Source organism: Ambystoma mexicanum, chromosome 2p, assembly GCF_040938575.1.
Source record: "Ambystoma mexicanum isolate Mex_15411 chromosome 2p, UKY_AmexF1_1, whole genome shotgun sequence".
Taxonomy (NCBI): Eukaryota; Metazoa; Chordata; class Amphibia; order Caudata; family Ambystomatidae; genus Ambystoma; species Ambystoma mexicanum.
In genome coordinates this window covers 939,143,819-939,170,116 of record NC_090923.1, presented here as the reverse complement: position 1 = coordinate 939,170,116, position 26,298 = coordinate 939,143,819, and the positions used below count along the sequence as shown (strand labels likewise).

Below are 26,298 nucleotides of genomic sequence, written 5' to 3'. Positions count from 1 at the left end.
CATTCCTATTGAATCCCAAGTTTCTGTTTAGGGGGATACAGGTAGATTAACATTCAACCCCCAATTGTTCTGAAAGTAGTTCCTTTTCATCTGACTAACCTGTTGTCATTTTTCCTGTACAGTCTTGGCGTAGCGGTGTAGGTATCTCCACTCTTTTGAGTAAACCACCATTCTGTCTGTCATCCTACACAGCAGAAGGGTATATTGCTAAAAAGAGTTCCTCAAGTTGAGGAGGCCTGGTTCTGGGTGTATTCCCTATTGGGAAAAAACACCACAGCTTGGGCTGAACTATTATCCGGAGCAGCTCCCTCTCATCTGTGCATTGAGGTCGAGCAACGCCCCGGCCTGTTCAGCTATCGGTGAGTTACACTATGGTCACTGTCTAAAGACCACCCGGACAGGTTGACCTCTACTGCTCAGAGTGGGCAGAACTCTCCTCTTATCTCCTTGCCTCTACCTCTCAACTTCTCCTCTCAGACCTCAACATCCACCTGGGTGCATCTAATCCTTCCTCTGGGCTCTTCCGCAACCTCTGCGACACTCTCTCTTTCGATTCAACCCTCTGGTCTGACACACTCTGCCGGTCACATCCTGGATGTTCTCATCTCTTCAGACATCCCCCTCTCTTTATTTTATTTATTTATTTTATTTGTATGCTTATAAAGCACCGAAAGCCCGCGGGCATCAGGGCGGATAACATAAATCATACAAGTGACATACCAAACAAAACATCAAACCTAACCCTCTCACCGCTGTGGATACCTGTGCTGCTACTTTCTATGCTCCTCCTATGCCTACCGGTGACTCACACTCCAACACAGTCCTCTCTAGCCTTCTTCTTGAATGGATACTCTTCAAGACACTAGCCATAACCCATAAATGCCTCTCACTCACAGCCCCCCTTATCTTGCTGAAAATGTTATCAGAGCCACCTCCTCCAGACCCAAGAGGTCACATCACTCCAACCAGCTTAAAGTCCCCACCTTCAAAAGGGCCAAAGCAGGAGGTGCCAGCTTCACTTCCCTTGCTCCCAAACACTGAAATGCCCTCCCCACAACCCTTCGAAATGAGATAACTCACCTAGCATTCTGCTAATCTCTCAAAACTAAGCTTTTACGATTAGCTCACACCAGTACTTACTGCCCACTCATTCCTCCATCTCGGGGAAGGTCTCCTGCCTTTTCTGGCATTCTGTTTTTACCTGAACCTTTGAGCCTGTATCTCAGCCTACTTTGCTGTTTCTTTGTTAATGTAACAATCTCCTGTCTGGCATTAGATTCAATGTAAGCAAGAACCACAGACAGGCGCTCATGTCTATTTTCCATGTAACCAAGTAACCACTGCTGTAACAGCGCCACGATGCCCAGGGCCGCTTTGGGCACTTTAGAAATGTAAAATAAAAATACAAATCTTTCCATCTCCAACACTCTGGACGTCCTTGCCCCTGTTATGAGAATCCTTGTGAAGCCTACCTCTAAGTGCAATTATTGGTATGACTCCGACCTCACTGCCCTGAAATGCAAGTGCAGGATGGCTAAGAGGAAGTGGAGGGCTTCAGGCGCATTCTCTAACAAAATGGCCTTCCGCCTGCTCCACAGGCAATACAGACTTTCTGTCCTGTCCAAGAAGAGAGTCCACATCCAAGCCTGTGTCTCTGCAGCCTCTAACAACATGGCCAAACTCTTTCAAATCTGGAAGGAGCTGGACAATCTTTCTGCAGTTTTCACCTCTCCTGTTCGCTCCCAGGCCCTCAGTACAGCTCTGGCTTCTCACTTCACCACTAAAACTCAGGACATCCTGTCCTCTCTCTCCTCTTCCTCTGCCTCTACCTCTCTTGGCCCCCTGCGGCGCCTCTCCCTCTCCTCCTTTCTCCTCTTTCTATACGACAACACCTGACAATGTTTCTAGACAAGTCCGATCTATTAAAGTGTCGTCCAAACAGGTGCTTCCCTGCTCCTCCAGAACCATCAAGGACCAAAATGACACCCTTTCTCCAGCCTTGGCCGAGTTCTGCAATCACTCTTTCGCCACTGGATCCTTCCCTTCTCTCCTCAAGCAATCCCTTGTGCACCCCCTCCTTAACAAGCCTTCTGCCGATCCTACCTGTCTGGCAAACTATCGCCCGATCTCTATCACTCCTTTCTTGAGCAAACTCTTGGAAAATTTGGTCATCTCCCAGCTTACACTCCACATTGAATCTGTTGGTTGTCTCCATGGTCTTATAATTTTGGGGACACCAGGCCTAAACGCACTCCAGTCGACCCTGGTTATAACTAGCACAACATATAAAATATAAAGACTGGGTGCAGAGATTCTCTCTTATAGGAGACCAAGCCAGCATAAGGAATCATAAGGAATAATGAATGCATAGAGCAAAAGAATTCATACAGTTAAAACTCCAATTAATTATTCAAGATAAAACTAACAGTAAATGCCACAGTTATCTCCATGACCATCATTCTGGATTCAGAGCAGCCATAGTCACAGAAACTGCTCTCCTGAACACCCGAGAAGATCTGCTCACTAATCTTGACTCTAGCCTTCTTTCTGTCCTCATCCTCCTTGACCTTTCCTCTGCCTTTGACATGGTCAATCATTCCAGACTGCTGAAACGACTCCATGACATCCTGGGCATCACGGATCAGGCCCTGGAGTGATTGACCTCCTTCCTCCTGGACCGACCGTCCCAGGTCCAACTTGGGTCCTTTCTCATAACCACCTCTCTCTCCACATGTGTTGTTCCCCTATCCTCTCACCCTGGCTCTTCAATGTCTACTTGGCCCATTTGGCCCACCTTATCTCTACCTTCTGCTCTAACTTTCAGTGTAATGCTGATGACCCTCTTCCTTTGCCTTCCTGTGAGGCTACAAACCTTGGTGTCATCTTTGACTCCACTCTCTCCTTCTCTCCTCACATCACGGACATTGCCAAGCAGGCCCACTACCAGCTACACATCCTCAGAAGTATTCTTCCTTTTCTCACTTTTTCCCCAAGAAGTGCACTGTCTCCCTGGTTCTGTCTAGGCTGGACTACTGAAACAGCCTCCTTCTCAATCTGCCTTCCTTTACTCTCTGCTCCATGCAACTAATCCAGAACAGGATTGCGAGACTTGTCCTTGGCCTCAAGCCCATGGACCGTATCTCACCAGCCGTGAAATCTCTCCACTTGCTCCCGGTGGCTGCAAAGATCAGGTTCAAGATTCTCTGCATCATCCACAAGGCTTTCTGGGGCTAGGGCCTGCACTACATACAACTTTCTCTTCCTAAATACCTTCCTTCTCGAGCCCTTTGCTCAGCTACCTCTAACTATCTGCGGGTCAGACGCTTCCCCAGGCAGAGAGTGGGGGGTAGACCTCTCTCCTCGGCAGCTGCCTCCCTGCCCCTCTGAAACTTGAGCTGGTCCACCTGATGTTCCAGAAGCAGCTCAAGACCTTCCTTTTCTCCTCTGCTCTCTCTCTCTCTCTTTCTTTGTCTCTCTCTCTCCCCTGCTGACCTACCTATCTCCTGCGCTGACAGGTTGCTTGGCTACCCTCATACTCTACTGGGTACCAGGTTCCTCCAAGATCAGTCTCCCCTGCACTGCCTCTGGGACTACCGCGCACTTAGGGGCTGTAACAGTAACCTACAGTCCCCTGCCTCCTTGCACTTACCCAGAGCCGCGCTACCCTGGCTGCACTTACTCAGAGCAACTGCTGCCCTGATTGCACTTTCCCCTTCCCTCTCCCTGGCACTCCCCCTCCACTCTTCCCCCTGCACTTTACGTCATCGCACTTGCACGATCTGAATGACACAAGGCCTAGTAAGTTCATTTGTCTTGTCATCCCTCTATCTACCCTCCCTTGTCTAATCCTAGAAACACTTGTTTACAGGCATGTTACACATTTCATATCATACCGTATCAAGGTAATAGTAATAGTTTGAGCATATGGCCATTTGGGTACCGTGCATGCAATGGATGGGGATGCAGATTAACTCTGATACCAAATAATATAACCAACTCTGGAAGATGGCAAAGGTGCTGTTTTATTAACAATAATCTGAAACAGGGAGTTACAACGGACATCAACAGACGTTCGCTCAAGCTCTCAGTGCATTTCTCATAAAAACATCCTTATGTGCAAAAGATAAGTCAGACGTCACATCATACTACGTGGTAAATAAGAAAAACCTATAAAGGATTGTGATGCGTTCAAGGGGAACAACTAAGTATACTTTCTATAAGGGCTGGAATTGTGATTGGCCATCTACTGTCAGGTTGACAACGTATGCCTACCTCTAAAACATGTCATCTTCAACACTGTTAAGTACACAGTATATTATTGGTCTTCAAACTACAAGGCCCTTCATTATACGCCCCTCTATAATTGGTTGGCACACTCGTGCCATGTCTGGAACATTCGGTTCACTTACCAGCACATAAGTTCAGACCTAGGTGCCAGTGGGTAGACTTGACATTACCTCCCCACCCAATTAGCTCAACATTTCTCATTACCCATGCCTTCTGCCATGAGGATTGTCTTTGAACTTGGCCTTGCAAAGTATTCTTGTCTCTGGGAATATATGGGATTGTGAGCACTCAATATCGTTGTTCTAGGACTCCACGCACAACTCTATTTCCATCCTTGGCTCACGTGACAGGAGACCACAATTTGGTCCATTTTGCAGCATTTAAATGTCTCAAATGAATAAAACTTGGCACGCTGGGTGCTCTTTCTTTGCACCTTAACAAGGGATGATTCTGCTGCAAACGCTCACTGCCTTCAAGGGTAGATAACCAACCTTGGCTGCATCAGCTTTGATACCAGGCCAGACAGCCTCGCCATTTGTTTCCACAATCTCAGCTCATTTTTGCTTCCTCATAGTTCTTGCCTTTTCTCTCCATGGGTCCTGGTTTACTAAATTCTTGATACCGATGTGCAGTTTCTATACAATAGCGGCTTCGCAAGCAGTCTATTGACTACATATAGCCAGTTTCTAAGATTACTTAATATACTTGCATTACAGCACCTGTACAGCTACAGATGCTGTAACGGCTTGCATCTTCTGCAGTGCTTCACACACATGCAATCTTCTTTTCTCATATGAAAGTTTACTCGATTCTTAACTTCATCATCAGTTTCTGTAAAACCCATGCATTCTCTTTAGCCAGTATTCTCAGTGCGTCACGCTCGTCTTTCGTGACGTCACCAGCTCCTCTTTATGCTCCTTTTCATATTCGTTCAGGAAGCTCCTCCCTAAGATTGTCGTCTCTTCAGGGATACATTTGATAGGGTTTTCTTAGAGGATACCTTTTCTGAAATACTTGCGGTGGTATGTTCACAACAGCTGGTGTTAAGCATGGCGCAATCTCAGACTTCCAACATATAGATGGTAGGGGGTGGGATTTCCTGCAGAGGCCTGCAGCTGCTCCTCTACAAGTTCTCTCCCTCTGGCCTGGTTGTAAGGGCCCTAGAGACATTTAAGACCTCACTCTTTACCATTTTAGATATGTATTCATAATCTTGAACATTGCTGCAGAGACAATTGCTTATTTATCTAAAAGTCTCCATATTCTTTGTCTTCCTTTACAATAGTGATGCATTGGTGTTTTTAATAGTGTGTTTGTATTTTTTGTTTAATTAATAACTCATATTGTTTCAATATAGCATTGATTGTACATATCTTTTAATTTGGTGCTGCAGTACTATTTCTGTTTTGGATGTGTCCTTGCTTGCTCACATCCCTCTTGAAGAGTATAGTCTGCCCTTGGCCCAAGCTATCTTAAAGTGGTGAAGGAGGTGTACCATCATTCATGTTGGGCCTGGCTGACCTTTATGAATGAGATCACAGCTGTTTTAGTGGAAATGTGGGACCAGGTAGGTGTTTAGAAACTGCTATTCATCCGCGTGCTCCTACAGAGCAAATGTGTCACACCCTCTGTCACGCACTGGTGTAATAATGTACGTAACACACTGGGGGTCATTACGAGGTTGCCGGTCTGGAAACAACAGTACCGGTAAGCTTGCCGGTACCGTTGTTTCCGGACCGGCAAACTACGAGTTCTGCGAGCGGGTGCCTTTTCGCCCGGCAGGTCTGACCTGCCGGGCGGAAAGGCAGCCACTCGCAGACCTTGACGGGTGCACCGGCACCATTTATGAATGGTGCCGGTGCATCCGACCTCCCCGTTCCCATTGAGTCCAATCGGACTCAAATGGAAATGGGGAGCAATTAAGTCCCCATGGCCGGGTGCCGAAAAAAAAAAGACTCCAGCGGCAGCCGTACCGTTTTTACTAGCACGGCTACCGCCAGACTCATAATGAGGCCCATTGTCTTTAAGGGGGGGTCAATAGAAACGCACTCAGCAGTTAAGTGGGAGGAAGGTTGACCCTCAGTCCGCCACCTACGAAGGTGCTGGTGTCTATCATCGCAATTCTAGATATTGGATGCATGCCTGATACGTAGATATGCATGTGGAGCAGACTGTGAGTTCCTTGTGCTCACAGTCTAGTCCTCCACATGCATGCAAGTGCCATCTGTGAATCTAGACATGCTAGACACTGGTTACAAAGGGCACTTTGTGAGTCTAGCAAATGACCGCCAAAGACCCTTCACTGCACCCATGGAAGATGACTTTCATCCCTCAGCGATAAAATCAAACAATATTCTGCCACACAATATCTATAGTCAACGACCAGCGACCACAATCTACCCCAATTCTCCCAGAACAAACTGCAATTTGAATGGCAAATGCTGCTTCACAGTTCAGGGGACAATATCACACAATACAATCAACATCCGCACCAAAGAGCATCACCTGGCCTGCAAGGCAAGGTCAAAATGCACCCCTGTTTCCACTATAGCTGCTATTCTTGAACTAGAAAGTAACAATAAACAATTTTGCTGGTGGTGCTGTGAATACTTCGACTCCTCCCTCACTCACAGGCGCACTCACTCACAATGTTCGTAACTTTTGATGGTGAAGACGTTCGTTTTCAGTGATATTTTTGTAAATAGTGGGGTTATTCGTGTCTGTGCTGTGATATATTGCCTTTGCCTGTATTTGTGAGAGATATTCCTTAACTGTGACTATCTCTGAGAGCATGCTCCAGCCTCTAACTAGCTCTGAGGAGAGGTTGGCTTTGCTTGTGGGTAGCTCCGAGGAGGGCATGCCCCTGCATGTAGGTATCTGAAGAGAGCATGTCCCTACCTGTGCATATCTGCGGAGAGCATGTCCCTACCTGTGGACATCTCTGAGAGCAGGCCCTTGCTTTTGGACATCTGAGGAGTGCATGCGCATGCCTGTAGATATCTGTTGAAAGCATCTCCCTGCCTGTGTGTAGCTCAGAGAACAGCATAGCCCTGCTGGTCGATATCTAAGGAGAGCATGCCCCTACCTGTGGACATCTCTGATAGCGAGCCCCTGCCTGTGGACATCAGAAGTGTGCATGCACATGCCTGTAGATATCGGAGAAAAGCATCTCCCTGCCTGTGGGTAGCTCAGAGAACAGCATAGCCATGCTGGTGGATATCTGAGGAGAGCATGTTCCTGCCTGTGGATATCTGAGGAGAGCATGTTGCTACCTGTGGATATCTCTGAGAGCAAGCCCCTGCCTGTCGACATCTGAAGAGTGCACGCGCATGCCTGTAGACATCGGAGGAAAGCATCTCCCTGCTTGTGGGTAGCTCAGAAAGAGCATAGCCCTGCTGGTGGATATCTGAGGAGAGCATGTGCCTGCCTGTAGATATCTTAGGAAAGCATCTCCCTGCCTGAGGGTAGCTCAGAGAAGAGCATAGCCCTGCTGGTGGATATCTGAGGAGAGCCGGCCCCTGCCGGTGGACATCTAAAGAGTGCATGCGCATGCCTGTGGATATCTGAGGAAAGCATCTCCCTGCCAGTGGATATCTGAGGAGAGCATGTCCCTGTCTGTTGATATCTGGGGAGAGCATGTCCCTGCCTGTGGATATCTGAGGAGAGCATGTCCCTGTGGTCTATGGATCACTGAGGAGAGCATAGCCCTGCCTGTGGAGATCTTAGGAGAGCATAGCCCTGCCTATGGCTGGCTCTGAGGTGAGCATGTCCTTGTGTGTGGACATCTCTGAGAGCGGGCTTGCCTGTGACCAACACAAGAGGGTATTTGCCTGTAGGCCTCTATGGGAGTATGCCTCTGCTTGCAACAACCTCTGGAATTGTGTATCGAAGTAATGTTGAGCACTGGCTCTTCCCTACGAGCATGTGGGGGGTCACTCCTCTCTGTGAATTTCTCTGTAAGAAGACATTCGTTTCTAAGCATCTCTGAGAGCTTGTCCCGCCTTTAATTTTCTGAGCGAACATGCCTGCGTGTGAATAACTCAACATAACTGCACGTGGGTATCCGCGAGAGTGTGCTGGCCCACCACACTCTGCAAAAGCTTGCTTCTGTCCTGGACTATCTCTCGGCGCATGCCCCTGGCTGTGCTGAGCAGCGAGACCACACCTCACCCTCTGACTCAGCCTGTGACTCTGCCTGAGGGAGACCCTGTCGGACAGTGTCTACAACAGCTTCATCTGCTTTTAAGTTTCCCCCGAGCTGGCGCCTTTTCCCGAAAGTACCCATGACGTCATGGCCCTGGTTGTGAATACTCTTGAGCGCGTGTGATTATCTCCTCCATCGCCTGTGATTATATCCTCCACCGGGCCTTTCCCTGTGAGATATATGAGCGCTTGCCCCAGCCTGCAAGAATGTGTTTGAGATATTCCCTGCATGTAGTTAATTTTGAGAGTTTGCCTGTATGTGAGTGTCTGGGAAAGTTTGTCTCTGCCTGTGACTGTCTAGGAGAACCTGCACAGTTACCATGTTTGAGAGAGTGCCTTTACCCATCTGTACCTCCAAAAATATGCCTCTGCATGGTCCCTGCCCAGGTTTGCTACTAACTGTGCCTGTCCGTGAGAGCATGCCAGCTTGTGACTCTGTATGAGAGGGCGCTTCTTTTGCTTGTTTCTGAGACCAACTCTTGGCCTTGATTATCTGCTGGGGCAGGCCTTCTTGGATCTATGATAGGGTGCCTCTGCCTAGGGGTATGTATGACAATGCCCCTGCCTGCTGTGAGTACGAGCCTGCTTGCGGGTGAGTATGCCAGAGAGTGCGCTTCTCCTGCTAAGTATCTCTGCGGGCAGTCAGCTACCTGCGTGCAGGTCTAAGACTTGCCACTGCCTGTAACTATCTGTGAGAGTATAAGAGTGCCTCCAAGTATCTCTTAGAGCAGGTGCCTGCAAAGTGCTGATCTCCAGAAGTTGTGGACTACAACTCTTATGATCCCCGCCATTGACTATATCAGCTCGACCTATTGGGAGTTGTAGTCCAAAACATCGGAAGAGCCAAGGGTTGAAGATCCCATCTGTGAGAGCATGGTCTATCCTGTGTGCAAGAGGTTGTCCTGTCTTTCAATGCCTTGGCACTTCATGTGATTCCCCATGATTTATTAAGAGAGTCTCAAGCCTACCTTGTAAAGGCACGTGTCAATCACATGGCGACAGATCTCCTCAAGGTCATGCGTGAGCAGTAGGCGCGAGCGGACAAACTTGCACAGCTCTTCGTTGCTGACCGTATCCCAGACACCATCACACGCAAGCACCAAGAACTCGTCGTGCGGAGAACGTTCAATTTCGTAAACCTCAGGCTCCGGGGACACTAGCTGCTCTGTCTGCCCCCGCCAGCGTACTCCTTTGTAGTCGAAGTCCCCCAGAGCCCGCGACACGGCAAGTGAGCCATTGATGCGGCGCAGCGAGACCATGCCACCAGCATTCTGGATGCGCTCCTTCTCGCGTGGGTTGCACGGCTTATGGTCCTCAGTGTAGAAGTGCACCTGACCCTCTTTGCAGAGCAGGGCCCGCGAGTCACCGCAGTTGATGAAGTAGAGATGGCAGGGTGAGAGCAGGACTGCCACCGCTGTGGAACCACTTTTTTCCCAGTTGCTTGCCTGCGCGAGGACATGCATGCGACTATCAATGCCTAGGAAGCCTGCATGGATGGCGTCCTTCACCGCATCTGGGGAAATGGTCTGTCCCTCCCGTTGCCCACCCACAAACTCCTCGCTGCTTAGAATGAGGTCCAATAGGTGCTCTGAGCAGTACTGCGCCACTCTGGATCCAGCATGCCCATCGTAAATGGCAAAGAAAGACCAGTCTTCCAGACCACTGCGTAGAACTGGACGAGTTGTGTGGGCATCCTCCATCTGTGCTCGCCAGCCCTGCATGGTGCAGAGCCCATAGTGTAGAGTACGGCCCACTCCATGCTCCCGGTACGGCGCGGTCAAAGGTTTCTCTAGAAAGGAGCCTGTCCCCACCACACTGCGCGTATTAAAGAAAAAGGACACCAGCTTCTCAGTCTCCACGGCCAGGAGCTTTATGAAAGCCTCCATCGTTGAGGGCTGCAAGGGGCACAGTGTCTCTGTGTCGCATCTTGGCATTAGATATCTTAAGGGGCCAAGACTTTACCCTGCTGTCATCTAGGGCCACTAGCATGGATGGTCTTAGGGAGACTCCGACTAAACCTCGTCAACAAGGCCCTAGCCCTGGTCCCATTGGACAGCCTCCCGTGTGCTTGCGCCTGGCTGCGCTCCAGCAGCCATAATCCTGCGCAGATATCCCTTTCTGCTAATTATGGCAGGGCTCAGGACTGCTTAGCTCTCTGAGTGGAGCGTGACACATGTATCCCCAGAGAAGGTCCCCTCACTGAAGGTGCAACGTCACCAGCAAAGCCGGCTCAAGCTCTGCAGAGTTCAGGGGGGGGGGTCCTATTGCGCCTGTTCGAGATGCTGCTGCTGGGCAGAAAGGCAGCGAACGTTGCATCCGCCCAGCTCCTGTGCAGACCTCACCTGCAGAACTAGAGGTTCCAGCTGAAAAATGAAACCACGAAGTAGGCTACATGTAATGTGGCTTACAGCCAGGCGTGTCTTTAGAAATCAAAATGTATTTATTTATTTATTTTTGCATTAACAAATAGCACAAACACCCAGAGGCATTGAGGCGCTGTTACAGGTACCAGTTACCGCTTGATATGAAATGATAGGTTATTGATAACACGCTTAATACTCAGAGGTTTCTAAGCGCAGACCCTGGGATCAAACCTGTGTTGCTGCCCGTTGTCTTATTTCCAAGGCGAGCACGTCACCGCTGAGCTATCCTCCCAGACAGCTAGTGCAGACAGATTAACAGTTACATACAGGACAGAGTTGAGCATCAGTCGTGTATTACATGCATACAGTAAAGGACAAAGGATCAAGGGTGAGCTCATGCAGTTATGTAAACAGCCAGGTTTTGAGAGCTCTACGAAAGGCCCAATGCGATTCTTCAGCTCTCAGCGCATGTTGTAGGGCCTTCAATTGTTGGGCTGCAATGGACGGAAAGCGCAAGCCTCCCAATTTGGAGCGTTTAAATCTGGGCTGGACTAACCAATGGGAGTATTGCGTTTTGGTAGGCCTAGGTGAGACGGTCTTGGCGAGAGCACTGATAACAAATGGGGGAGGATAGATCAGGGGAAACAAGCTGGTAGTAGAAATAAGACTACACTGAGCAGAACGGGTTACATACCCAGTCTGGGTCTGAGCAGCACTTGGGTGGCCAACTTTCTGAAATCATTTTGCGGGACACTTGCCCATGAAGCGGTGATGACCTCACATCATCATTCGTCTTTGGCCCGCCCCCAATTGTTATTTAAACTATTGGTGAATAGATGTTGACGCTCTAACACCTGCTTTCATTGTAATGTTAATTGTTTGTCCTTGGGAGGTGATGGTCCCAACCGTAAACATGACCATCAGAACCCCACGAACAAAGCATTAGCATTGTGATAAAGTCTGGTGTCAGAGCGTTCACAACAGGACTGGAAGAGCTGTGGCAGAGGCTTGATCTGCAGGAATAAATAAGTGGCCTGGATCGAGACTGTACCTGAAAGGAGACAGGACTTTGGCGCGTCCAGCACGGGATAGAGTCCTCCTTAGCAGGTTTGATACTCAGTCCAGTCCCGTGCTTATATCCCGAGCAGCACGGTTCGATTCCCGGGCTTAGAAGCTGTAGTCCTGCATGAAACGCAATATAAGAAACCAATGTCATTTTTTAAAATGTATGGTAGTGTATTTGTCTACTTTTTACAATTCTTTTTATTGAAAACCAGCCAAATATAAGCAATGTCATATCTATATGACACATTTCTTCTTGTGTAAATCGCGCATCAAGAAGAATTATGATGCAAACCGCCAGTGCCAGGGTTCAGGAAAAGTGATAGCGAAAGTTTAGAATTTGAAACTTCATTTAGGTATGCGTGAAACAATCCCCTTCAGAAACCATACAACCTACATCATCAACAAACTCCCTTTCTAGTGGTCTCACACTTGAAGGGCGAGAAGCCCAGCTACAGGCCAATAACATTCACAACACAATTGTAAAGAACGTTGTAGAGGCAATGCGTGACAGCAAGATGCCTCCTAGAGCGCCAACTCGCACCGGCACACTTCAACACCCACCTTACAAGTAACAGGGTCCGGTCTGAGTTTTGTCATTCTATGCCCCTTCCAAAAATGTTTCTAGCCTCTTTTGGTGATTTCAAAAATACACTTTCCCCCTTATGGGATACCCACAACTTTGAAGGGTTCCAAACTGATGGTTGAAGTCCCAGATCGACTAAATCCTTTTCCAATACTTGAAGCACTCATCATTTTGTGAAGGTTTCAGGACGGAGGTCCAGAAAGAGCAGAACATGGTGCCCTTGGTAGTTTACCTTCTTCTAAATCAAACTGGCCTTTAGTGTGCCAACTCACATACCTAGAGCATCCAGAGTAACTGTGACTATCTCCACTCCCAATTGACCAGTACCAGATCCCTTCTTCTGGGGTCAGAAGCCCTTCCAGAAGAGGATGGAGGGGGTCCCACCAGGGCCTGTTTACACGCTCTGTTGGGGAGACAGTCGATCAAGCTGAAGGAGGCACAAGACTCTGATATTTGCAGTGTGCTTCATATTTCCCAGGCTTGCCATTGCATCTTCAAGTTGCACCACTGAGGCCGCTGCACAGTGTAGAAACTCCAGATCCTTCTCCTGGGCAGATACCAGCCCACCTACCTCCCCTGCCATCATGGACTTACGGGCATCTCCGATCCCTGGAACCTAGTTTTCCAATTCTTTTTGGTGTCTATATCTCCCAGCTTGGCCCAAACTGCTTCCACGGTAACTATTTGTTTATGCATGCTTCCGCTGAGGCTAATAGTCCTCTTTCACTACTAGTGACGCCATTCCCCCCTCCCAAGCCAATCAGTTTGTGCCAGCTCTTTCAACTCCGCTCCTTCAGCCGATTCCATGTTATGCTGCCACTAGTACCACGGCCTAAACAATTCTGCAACGTACTGTGTTACTTTACCCTTTTTGACGAGGAGAGGTAATTACTGACAGGCCCATAGGTCAGCACTCACCCTCGAAAACTAGTAATACAAGATAGCTGCACCATGCGAGGACAGAGTGCAGGATTCACATACTCCGGCTAGGATCAATTATCAGGACTCAGTAAATTGGCAAAGGGAAGTCTGTTTAATGATACATACATCAGCTTATAGAAATCAGCAGCATCACGAACACCTGCCTCACCCCGACTTCCTCAAACATTAGTCCAACAGCCTCTTTTATGGGCAAAATCCGTCATCATTGACGTCTAATTCTACAAAAAATCATCATGCAATACAATTGGTTGGGAAAGGTAACTTAAGTATAGGTCCTATAACTGTATATGGAAATAATGCAAGTGGATTGGATAACTCTTATCGGGTGGGCGTCTACGCCCTTCCCTCTACACCACACGTGATTGACGTCACTACAAGTACGACATCTCATTGGTTACAATGTCTATAGGACCCTAGATTACATGGTCCCTTGTGATTGGGCAAGTTACACCCCTAAACATAAATCTCCATTTTAATTAGCAGCTTGCAGAATAGACATCCAGGTGCCTAGTGTCCCAAGATTCACCCTGCCTCCCTTCCATCAATCAGTGGTTTAGGGCTATGTGTCAATTAGTTGGGTGGGTATGGCCTCGGATCTGTAGTCTCTTATCAGGAAAAGTTATGACACCTTCTGGTTCTGGATGACATCAGGCGGTGGTACATCTTCGCGCCTGTCTGTTCACGTGTTGGTCCACCGTGAATCTGCTTCAGTTTCCAACCTTTTGTGCATTTAATTCTGTATGCGCTTAGCCACCTGCATGGGCCTCTCTTATCTTGATCTTCACGGTCAGGCTGGCATGCTCTGAAGTTGGTGCCTCATGAGGTCACGCTCACCCCCCTTCTCTGGTTGACCTCGATTTCCCCGGCATGAGCCATCCTTTGTTAAGTTTCGATCCCACTCCTTTCCTCATCTTGGGCCTGGATATGAAACTTGGCCAGTCAGGCCTTGGCCGCCTGGGAGTACTTCTGTTTATACAAAATGGAGTCGCACGTGTACATTGTGCTGTATTGAGGTAGATGAATACAGTCGGCGCTTGCCGCTCTAACTTCTACTAAGCATTGCAAGCAGAATCGATTACTTAGCATCTTGTGTTTCAAGCTTATTTACACACGTTCAATAAGGCGGTTGCTTCCATCTTGTCTCATGGCACCATTCTCATACGTTTTTCACAGTGTCTCTCCTCTTTGTCCTTTACAATTATCCTCGCAGTTGTCAGTACTGGCATGCATGCTTTCAGTACTCCTTCAGTTTGTTCTTGGAGCTGCTCTGGTCCTTGTTTCATCGCCACTGGCCTTCCATTATGGCTTTTGGAGACTCTTGATGGACCGTGTGTAAGCATTCCTCCTCGTTCTGTATCAACGGCTGGTATGGTTGTCTGATTGGGTACCGTGCTGCCCAGGGTTGCCTGGCTATGGGCATTTCAATAGGTATTGATCTTCTAATGTACTCAGGGCAGAGGCCCATTCCAGCCCTTTGTTGGTTCAGCTGCTCCTCGTACGTCACATACCTTGGCGAGTACTTTACTGGCACATCGAAGCGAGGAGCAGGGATGCAGGCCACATCTGGGGTCTCCTCTACACTCCCTCCTCTGGTCGGTTCATCGACCACTCCTGTTTCCTCCTTTATATTCAGTTTCTTTGATTCTTCAGCTTCTTGCTCATCGTCTCCTGGGTTTACACAAGATGGCGTGAATGTATGCAATATGGGTGTCCATTTCTTTATCACTCCTTTCAAACTTCCTGCTGTTCTCACATGCTCATCTTTGTTTCAGGTCATCAACTGGCATTGTCCATTTGGACTGCAGTAAATCCATTTGCCTTCATATCTTCTTCGTTTCTTGGGATAAGTGAATTTTGTTCCCTCTGGTGCAAATTCACTGGCCTTCACGAAGTCCTTTATCTCCTCATCTGTCAGGTCTCTGGGCTTCCAGCATAGTTCGACATCGACCATAATTTTCATCTCAATGGCCTTCTTTGCAGTTTTCTGGCACTGTGTGATGATTATCTTGATAACACAGAATCCTAGCAGCACCATTGCTATCAAGGCTCCCAGAAACTTGAATATGTCGGCTATCCATTGTGGGACCCCCAAGAATAGGTTCCCAAACCAGCTGTCATCATCTACTTCATCTGTTTCCTCGGTCATCTGGTTTTTCAGGGTTGTTAACATGCGTATGGCCTCTGTGAGGGTTCCATTTTCTTTGTCGTGTGATGGCATGAAAGTGCAGCATGATTCTCCAATTTTTGCGCAAACACCACCATCCATTGCGGTGATCATGTCAAGCACATATCGGTTCTGGGGGGTCATAAGTCTTACTGCTCTCAGCTCTTCTTTGATTGCATTGAACCCTTTTATTGTGATGTTGATAGTCTGCAGTAACTCCCATCTCGTTATCTGCAACTACTTGGTGTTTGCAGCAACTTGGATATGCAGCATGAGTATTGTTGTAAATATTGATGAGGTTAGGCTAAACAGCCTGTGTTCATAGGAAATGGCATAGAATGCGTCCTCTGATTTGGCGGAGAAATAATTCTCCCTCTTCATTCTTTACTTTAGTTCCACAGACCTCCTTTTCCTCAGGTGAGCATCTGCTTTCAGAAAGCTGTCCAAATTCATTTCACTTTTTGGGATCACTAGTGCAGGAACGTGGACGTTCACCAGTGTGCATATGCCTCCCCAGTTCTTTGGTAGTCTTATGTAGGCCTTGGATCCACATGCCCAATAGTGGTCCATTAGGACTGCGGTTCCTTGTGCCATTCCTGGTGCTTCATATATTCGTCCACAGTTTTTATTCTCCCTCATTTTCCTTGTGCCATTACTTCTAAAGCACAGTTTCGGGTTTTCCAGTGGTACTATTTGCAGGGGGCCTCCTCTGTCTTCGACCCACGATAACAGCTTTACCAATTTTGGCCAAAGTGGTTTACAAAGTCTTTGTGAATTTTCTATTGCTTCTTGGTAGCCTCCAAGGACCATCCAAGCTCGGCAGATTATGACTCCTTCTTCCCAACCGTCAGGGGACACTACTGATCCCCAGATCTGCATTTGGCCTCGGTTTTTCCAAATTTGAGCTTCTTCTACAGTTTTCCCTTGGACGTTCAGTCTTCAGTTTATTTCCCACCTTATTCCAGACCCTTTGACGTCAATCTAATCACATGATTCTTGGTGTGCACCCTATTTCTTGTTTTGATGTCCTGGACAAACCTGTCTTCATCAGGGTAGTCCTTTTCGCTGGCCCATATCAATGAGGCATCTCTTCCCATGAATTGTCCTCTGGTGTTGCACATAGCTATGTGTGACATACAGTGTGCTGTGGGGACATCTACTTCTACATCCATGAAGATCTTAGACTTTCCCATGCTGTATGGCAGGAGTGCACAGACGAAACATTCTCCTTCTGAGTGCCTTCGTACAACTTCCTTCATGTGCTGGTATCATATGTTGTTTCCAAGATGGGCTGTGCTGTCCAAGTAGTCGTTTAGTTTATCGTCCGTTTCATATGGGCTTCTCTTGATTCTTAACGTTTTTCTGTAGTTGGCCATCACTATGTCTGTGAATGCGTCTGTACTGCTCTTTCGTTCAGGTAGTTTCTCTGGTATTATCCTTGGAGGGGCAGGTTTCATTTCCTGCCCTGCAGTAACAGGGGGAAGTTTTGTGTTTCTTTTCCTTCCCTCGTGCATTCTTTTGTAGATTTCCTCCCACCACATCTGGCTTACCATTCTTCCAACACGCGGCAGCATCGTAGCCTCGGTAGTTGCTTCTAACATTGGAGCTGGTGTGCTCGCTATCATAGTTGTGGTAGTTGTCTTGCTCAGCTTCTCATGTAGCTCCTTTGCTCTATGTATGAGTGGTAACACATACTCAGCTATCGCATGTGTTTTCTCAGTGAGTTCTTTCGTTGCTTCCTTTGTTCCATCGAGTGATTTTGCTATTTCACTTCGGTTTGGTTTCTCGTGTTGCTCCCTCCCTTCTGGAGCTGCTTGTTCCACAGGTGATTTTTCTCTTTCAGTTGGTTTAGCCTGCGGGTTCGTAGCCATTGGCACTTGCCCTTGTTCATGTGCACTCAGTGTATGGGTGCGTGCCGTGGACAGTGCTATGTTATCATACATTCCGTGCTGACCCTGTCTCCAGCCCTTCTCACCATTCATTGCTTCAAGTGTATACGTGTTACTGCTAATTGCATTCAACTGTAAATTGTTTGCTTTATCATCAGTTTTTTTTGGAACAGGGATGACAATATAAGGTCTGGGTGCTTTTGTGGGCCCCCGATGTTCATTACCTGGTGGATGCACAGACATTGGGACGCTTTGTGCACCAATAAAAAATGCAGTTCTATTAGTTAACGATAAAAATACTGCAATAATCACAATGCATATACATATGACGTCCTTGAAAGACAGCTTGCAGCATCTCCTTCCAGGGAACCGTGGGCGCCCTTCTGCTGGTGGCACAACTAAATTACTGTTTTGGGCCCCCATCTCAAATACGTCCATAGTCAATAGTTTATTTCTCTTCCTATTCTGTTTTCGTCGTCCAAAGTTCAATAAACACTAAAGTGACAAGTGCAGTTCAATGTCCCCCCTCTTACAAGGTATGATGATGATAGTCTCTGAGTATGGAGTACAGTTCCTTTACTAGACTATGGAAAAAGGTTAGACTATCGTTTCCAACACATCACAATTCATTTTGCATTTCTATGATGAACGTAGTCCCAGGGCACTCTTCCAACTCGCCTTGACCCTGAGGACAGGCAGGAATCTGTTTGTAGTGACACCATGAAATGATGGCTTTGCTACACATCATGCATAGATAAACCATTGAAAAAATAAAAACAAAAATAAAAATAAAAGTGAACATATGAGGAGGTAGGAAAAAATAAGAAAAAGGTTGAAAAAGGTAAACACGGTAGTGAAGTTCATGTCGCTGTTCCTTTCACTTGGTCATTTGAGGTCGAGTTGAGGAACAGTCTCTCTCTTCCCCATTTACTCCACTGCGGAATGATAAATGCACAAAATAGGGAAAAATAAGAAAAATAGGAGAAGAAGTTCAAAAACGTAGTTGTCCCCTTCGATTCGTTCTACGTTGGAAGCATGAAGAACTGTGTCTTTGTTTCCTTGCTCTGCCCCCGGCTGGGGATTCTAAAGGGTTTTATCTTGGTTTTCTCCTTTCTAAGGGTCGCCTCAGCAGCGGATGTCCATAATTGCTTCTTAATTGTGATGCAATAGCTCTTAGGAGCCTGTTCAGTTGGTCATTCTTTGCTGGATCATTAAGAAAAATGGGCACATCAATGTTGCGGGGTCTGCCCACTAGTTCTGGAAAGTTTTCAATGAGATGAAAGAAAACGCAAAATGCATACCGACTGTCTTCCAGTGTTAATGACATTTGTCTGGTTCTTTGGCTCTAAAGTCACAGGCCTTCTCTCGCAGTGCGCTTTCAGTTGTTTTTTTTCTTCGATCTGTCCCTCGTCGGCTAGTCTCACTGGAATCTCTTCAGGAATTCTCGCTGGAAATTGGACAGCTCCAACTGGAGCATGATGCCTTGGAGGAATGCGCCCATGTGTGGGGCGTTGGCCGGATTCCTAAGAAAGGTGATGACGTCAACATCTGCAGGTCTCCCCACCATTTCTGGATAGTCTGTGACTAATCGAAATAAAACTTTGTGTGCCAGCCGTGTATCCTCAGGTGATAGGGACATTTGCCTTGTTTGCTGGTTCCTAATTACAGTCCCTTCTTTTGATGCGAACACGTTTTGCACTTTCCTGCTGAGTGAGTTGCAACCACGTGGTTCAGCTTGTAATTGTTTTTTGGATCTCTAATGAATGTCAACGTATCTGTAGTTCTCCCGATAAGTCCTGGACATTCTTCGATTATGCGGAAGAACAAAGTATATGTGATCTCGTCAATGATTACTTGAGGCGGGAGCATTGGTCTTTGAGTCACTGTGCTTGGGCAACTCGGCGAAGACCTCTGCGATGACAGTCAATAGTTGCCAGATTACCTTCATGTTTGCAGGGTCTTGAATGAATTCAGTATTGCTTGCTTCTCTGCCTATAAGTGAAGGGTAGGACAGTGCCACCAGTTGGAAGTAGGTTAGCACATCCCACGTGAGGCTTTTGCTGGGATGAACCATATGTCCATGAACAAAGTCTTGATCTTACTTTTACTTCTTATCAGAGTCTTAGGTTTTAAATGCTTTGTGTGGCTTTCAATGTTCATGAGATTAATGCTTTTGCTGATATGAGAACGTGATTTTCTTCCTTTACCCTGCACCTTTGGCTGCACAGAGTGTTTGCTTGCTTACTATTGTCTCTTTTAGTGTATACGAAAAAGTGCAGTCGCAGGCACAATTTTCACAATAGTTCTTTTTGTTGGTTATACTGACTTGTTTGTGTAATTGTTCTTTTGACACATTTCACTAGGCTCGATGAAATGTCTTCTTTTACGAGTCTCTCTTTCCTAACATTCTCGTTACTTGTCTGCTCATGTGTCCTTCTTCCTCGCCATAGATCTTTTCTGCACGTGCTGAGGTTCTCCCTCCTTATCTGTAGGTTCTTTGTCGCTGGGTGCAGCAAGAGTGCCCTCTCCTATAAATAGCTTGATGTTGTTCATGAAAATCCAGGTTCTTCGGCCCACGAGCTTGACAGCGGACGGGGTGCAGTCCTCTACGATGAAGGGACCGTTAAACCTTGGTTCGTCCCATTTCTTTCTCATAAAGTTCTTCACAAGAACTCTGTCTCCAGGGAAGACAAGGGGTGCACCAAGGCTGAGAGTTGCGCCTGCATCAGCATTGTCTGTTGTGGTTTGTGCTGTGCTGTCGCCTTTCCGCCATTGCTGCAGCTGGCCTGAAATGATAGAGGTGCTGGCTATGAGACAGTCTAGGTACGCTTTCATCTCATCTCCCAGAACCTCCCTAGTTGGCTGGGCATCACATCTAGCTTTGTCTCGGGGGGTAAGAGGGGTCCTCATCCTTCTCCCAGTGACTATTCCGTGCGGCGTAAGATGATGGTCGGTGCCTGGTTGGTTCCGAAGTGCATACAATGCCAGTGGTAGGCAGTGCATCCATCCCTTTCTTAATGTGAGTTTGAACTTGGCTATCCTTTCCTTAAGCAAGCCGTTGATTCGTTCACATATCCCATTTCCCTCTGGGTGATATGCCAACGAAAACGTATGCTTTATACCCAGCAACAAGCTAATCTGTTCGAACACTGCGTTCACGAAATGAGGCCCATTGTCTGATCTCATAACCTCACACACCCCCCATCTAGGGAAGACCTCCCTCACCAAGAATTTGGCAGCAAAGGCGGCATCGGGGTGTGTACAGGGACCTGCTTCTATCCACCTGGAGAAGGGAAACACCACCACAAGTAAATACCTGTACCCATTACACACCTGGATCATATCGACATAATCAATATGTAGGTGCTGGAAAGGTACATTTGGTCTGGCGATGACTCCTCTCACTACTTTCAATGTGTGCCCAGAAGTGAATTGCTGGCAGATAATACAGTTTATCATGAAGAATGCAACATGCTCTGCTAAATTCGGTGTAAACCAGTCTTCGGCAAGTGTTGCAGCAAGATTTTCCTTAGTCATATGCATTGGGTAATGGAGCTGTTCTATAGCTATTTTTAGGAGGGCGAAATGCATTACTGGTTTACCAGTGCTGTCTTGCCTCCACAATCCGTCTGTGGGGTTTAAGGAACACCCTTGACGCTTCCATAGATTTTTCTCCTTCTGAGGTGCCTACCCCTGGAGCTCCATTAATTGAGATTGCCCCATATTGCTATAGGCTTCTGGAGTGGCTCGTGCTACCATCATTCGTTCATGAGTACGTGCCACCTCCACGTCCATGATTGTTTCAGTTTTGGATGCCACACATTTGGCTTCCGTGTCCGCTTCATGATTTCCACGTGACACGAAATCTGTCCCTTTGGTATGAGCGGCGCATTTCACGACCGCTATGCCCACTGGGAGCTGTAGTGCTTTTATCAGCCGGTCCAATAAGGCTGCGTGTTGCACTGGCGTGCCGTCTGCTCAGAGGTAGCCCCTCCTTTTCCAGCACGCTAATCCTGCGTGCACTGTTGACGTCACATAGGCGGAGTCGCTGTATACTGTTACTTCCTGGTCAGCATGATTCTCAATGGCGAGTATCAGCGCCACTAGCTCTGCAGCCTGTGCCGAATAATGAGATGGTATTCGTGCACTGACAAGTACTCAGAACTCTCCACTCGCTATGTGTTTGATCACGGCCACGCCTGTATATCTTTGTCCGTCTTCTTGGTCGATTCTAGAAGACCCGTCAATAAAGACGATCTCCCCACCTGCCAGGGCATTATCCTTTACCCTGGGGATTTCATCATAAAATTCCTCATAGATCGCACAGTCATGCACAGGTTCTCCCTCTGTGACTGGCTCAGCTATAAACATGGCAGGGTTCACAGTTTTGCATCGCACTATTTTGATCGATGGATTAGAGATAATCACCTCGTAGGCTGATGCTCTCTGAGAAGTCAGCGTGCCCTTTGGCTTTTCCAGTATGGCAAATAGTGAGTGCTCAACATATAATGTCATGGAGCACCCCATCACAGTGGATGACGCCTTCTCAACGGCGAACGCGGTGCAGCTAGGTTTTGTTCGCATGGAAAGTGGCCCTTCATTACCGGGTCCAAACTCCCTCTGTAATATTCTAGGGGTTTATATCCCAATGAGGTTCGCTGCGTGAGCTCTGCCGTCATAAGGTTGCCATCAGTATGAGAAAACAAATAGAATTCCTCAGCATAATTAGGAATACCGAGAACTGGGGCCTTACAAATTGCCCCTTTGAGTTCGGTAAACCCCTTCTCCATATCTTCATTCCATTCAATTTCTTCCCTCATCGCCTGGGCCTTTTTAAGGGCCTGCAACAAGGGCTTGGTATATGAGCTGTAGTCGAAGACCCATGCTCTGACATAGTTGCACAGGCCTAAGAAGCTTTACATCTGTTTTATTGTGTGCGGCTTGGCTGTGTTCATGATAGCCTCAGCCCTTTCTGGGGTTACCTTTTTCCCCTCATGTGAGATCAGTTGCCCTATGTACAACACCTCCCGTTGGCAGTACTGGAACTTGTCCTTGTCCACTTTGTATCCCTTCTCAGCCAGTATAGTTAATAGCTGGACTGAGTCATGTCAGCATTGCTCTTCAGTGATGCTGGAGATTAGAATGTCATCTACATACTGCAAAACAACACTGTCCACCACAATATTGCTTAGGTCCATTTGCAGGACTCTGTTGAAAATAGATGGAGACTCGCAATACCCCTGTGACAGCCTGGTACTTTTCAGGCGCATTTGTCTGAAAGTAAATGACGTCAGGTCTTGTGAGTCACAGTGCAATGGAATTGAGAAGAATGCATTTCTCAAATAGATCACCGTGAAGCATTTTGCCTCAGTGGGTATGTTTCACAAAATTGTGGATGGATTCGGGACTAAAGGGAATTCAGCTTCGACTATGTCGTTTAGGGCTCGTAAATCCTGGATTAAACGCCAGGACCCTCCCTTTGATTTCTTGACAGGATAAATCACTGTGTTGCAGGGTGATTCCGATGTCACTAGAATGCCCTGCTCCATCATGGCGGAGATTGTCTTTGCAATCCCTTCATCCGCTTCTCTGGACATGGGATATCATTGTGCCCGTGGCAGAATTGCTTCTGGTTTCAATTTAATTTTGACTTCGCTGGCTCCCTTCAGGAGACCTACGTCATAGGGCCCTGTAGTCCATACTTTGGCCGGCACTAGGGCCATGTCGTTATCAAAGTACTCTGGGCGTACTAATACTAACATCATCCTCTGTGGTACCTCTCGCCTGATCATTTTGACCCAAAATATGAGACTCACTTGCACCTGTGTCTCTTCTAGGTCAGGGTGTTCTACGAACAGATCGTCATCGGTGACGTCAGTCACTCGATACCCTTCTTCGATGGCGACAATTGCACATCAAGGTCTACCCTCGTCATCACATCCTTCAACCAATACTACTGTTCCTCGCACCACGGCAGATTGTATCATTAAGGGAAACACCTGTCCCTCCTCTTCTTCCATGGGTATTCTTGGCCTGAATAGAAACTCATCAGGGGTTCTCATAGTCTTGTCTGCAAGGCCTGGCAATCCTGCCATGAGCACTCATACTCCATATGCGAAAACTTCTGGTTCCAACGGTACAGCTCTCATGGCTGCACGTCCAGAGTATGCTCTGATTATTTCGCATATGTTTGAATAATGCATTCCTGCGGTGGAGCACACTATGCCAACCTCAGTGAACGGGATGGTCATATTCAACTTCGTCATCAAATCCCGACCCATGATATTCACCGGGGACTGATGCGAATACAACAAAGGTACATTCATGTCGCACTCTCCCACTGAGACTGGGAGTGCATCAGTAAAGGGAACTCTGCTGTGAGCTCCAGTAAAACTCTGGGTGTCTATTGCCTCGCGGGACAAGGAGAACTTGCCTTCTCGTATGCACGAGTTCATTGCACCCGTGTCAACTAAGAAGGAATACTCTTTCCCCCTATGGTGACATTTACCCTAGGTTCCCTGTTAGGATCTGGTGTCACTGATAGGATAGAACACATCACAGATCCCTGTGAGCCATCCTATTTCATGTATAGGTTCGGTCCACTGTATACCTGTGGGTTTCCCCCACTAGTGTTAGTGCTCTGAGCCACTTGCGACAGTGTCTGCTGGGGTTGTCCCTCTGGTATATTCCCTATGTTCAGTGGTTGGACCACTTGCTGTGCACCTTGCTGCAAGCCAGCTGCCTGCTGCTGCATGGTATAGTTTTGGGCATTACCCTGTTGTAGGATAGCAGGTTGATTCACTGTGCCTGTCCCATCCCTTGATTGTTCTGCCACATGCCTTGGCTTCTGCACATGCGTGCCACATGTCCTGTCACTCCACACAGCCAACACACTGGCGGTGGTCAAGCCATCTGTCCATCTGGCATAGCTGGACTGCCCATTGGTGCGCTCTGGATACCACCTTGAACATTTCGAAAACCTCCTTGGTTACCTCTAAAGCCTCCTTGATTGCCCTGCCATCCTTTTCCTCCAAATCCCCTTCCTCTCGGATAATATCCCACGTTACCCTGATTGTTTTGCGGCGGGTTAGTGGCACATTGCGCACTCGAATCGGCTGGGCTTGTTAGCATGGCTCCCTCAAGCGCATACTTCGAGAGCTTCCTTTGCACTAGCTTCGCCTCTTCTCCCTTACACGTTGCCTCTTTCTTTTGATTCTTTTCTTGCAACAGCATACAATAATGGCCAATTGTCAACTGGATTTCAGCCCATGGTTTAGCTTCTATTCCTAACATTTTTTTTTGTTGTTTTTGCACTGGTTCTGGTAACCCTTGGCACAGTATATGATAGAATACAGGGATAGATTTCGTCTAAGACTCATGCATTTCAAGCGCCCACGCGTCTTGAAAATTCTGGATATAAAGCAACGGATCCTCCGACTCCTTCATTTTTTGAGTCATTATAGCTCCCATATCAGATGTGTCTGGATATAGCATACGTAGCGCTTTCCATACAGCTGCTCTACAGTTATTAAACAGTGCTACATCATGAGAGGTGTTAGTTATGGTTACCCTAGGGTAGCCTGCCCTTTTCCACACATCGTCTGCTTTTTCTCCGAGTATAGCAATTAGGAGACACTTGGTGCCCCCTTGGCTAGGGTGACGCCCCGTCATTCTTTCTAGCTCATGTATCCACTTCCCGGCTCCCGATGTCAACATTGGAAGCTTATTTTTGAGATTCTCTCGGTCCATGTGTGGCCATGGAATATATTGCGGTCTTGCTCCCCCTTTTTCCAGCAGTGGAAATTGGAATGCGCAATCCTCCTTTTCCCTTTCTTTACCTCCTCGGTCTCTTGCTGGGGTGGCGTTCCCGCCTTGCTTTTTACCTGGCAGTGCCCTTAACTTATCTGTATAGGCAGGTGCCGACGCCCCGCTCTGACCGTGGGGTGTTTCTTCATGTCGGCTGGACTGTCCAGTGGACTTCGGTGTCCTATTTATGGACCCGCTCTCGCTTTTCGCATCGTCTCCCTTCGTCATACATCACTTCCTCCGCTTCCCCATCTGAGTCAGACTCTGAATACTCTCAGTTCGCACAGCTTCTCGCATCATCTTCATTCTGCCCAACTTCTAGTCTATCTAGGGAATGTCCCCTACTCTCACTACTTCGGGTGACATCCTCAGTATCGTATAACTGAGTGCTCTCTAAGCGCTCATCTTCCCTTCCTTCTTGGGAGATTCGTTCCAGTCCCATATCATCATATATTTTATCAATCACTTCCCTGATGCTTCTGGTGTCGAAGTCATCATCAATAATTGTCCCGCTTGTACCTGGTACTGCATCATTTGCTGGAAAGAACTCTTCTATGTCTTTCCAGTCTACAACAGGATTGGGTTTTTTCACTTCCCGCTGCAAATATTCTAAATCTCGCGCCCTTTGCCTGCGCTTACGCTCTGCTTCCTCATCCATTTCTCTTCGCTTTTTCGCCTCCTCTCTAGCCTTATCTACTTCCCTCATCCGTTTGTTTCTATGTTCTTTTGCCCTTCTACTTTCCTCATCTTCTCTCTTCTTCACTTTCCTTTCATGCACCCTCCTTTCTTCCTCCAACTTTAGCATGTTCTGCCTGCACCTTTCATAGGCTGCATATTGCGTGCGACTGAGCGGTATACCCTGCTCTTCGCAATATAGTTGGTCTCGCCTCAACCTATCCTTTTTTCCTGCCCTCTGGTCTCTCATAGCCAATACTTTCTTCTTTTCCTTACTTTGCGCCTCAACAGACCGTTCACTCAGCCTTGCGTCATCACTTC

The 26,298-nt window shown here is 47.5% G+C and overlaps 1 protein-coding gene across 2 annotated transcripts in view; it reads right to left on the bottom strand.

The window, feature by feature from the left end:
• The window catches only part of PPM1N (protein phosphatase, Mg2+/Mn2+ dependent 1N (putative)), a 149,045-nt gene extending 138,466 nt beyond the window's left edge, over positions 1 to 10,579 (bottom strand). The window contains exon 1 of one of the 2 annotated variants that reach the window (XM_069644696.1): positions 9,459 to 10,579. In XM_069644696.1, coding sequence (XP_069500797.1) covers positions 9,459 to 10,424 — 966 coding nt within the window. In that variant the 5' untranslated portion in view covers positions 10,425 to 10,579. The remainder of the gene's footprint in view (positions 1 to 9,458) is intronic. The other variant, XM_069644697.1, reaches the window with a different exon arrangement.
• Between the last annotated feature and the right edge of the window lie 15,719 nt (positions 10,580 to 26,298).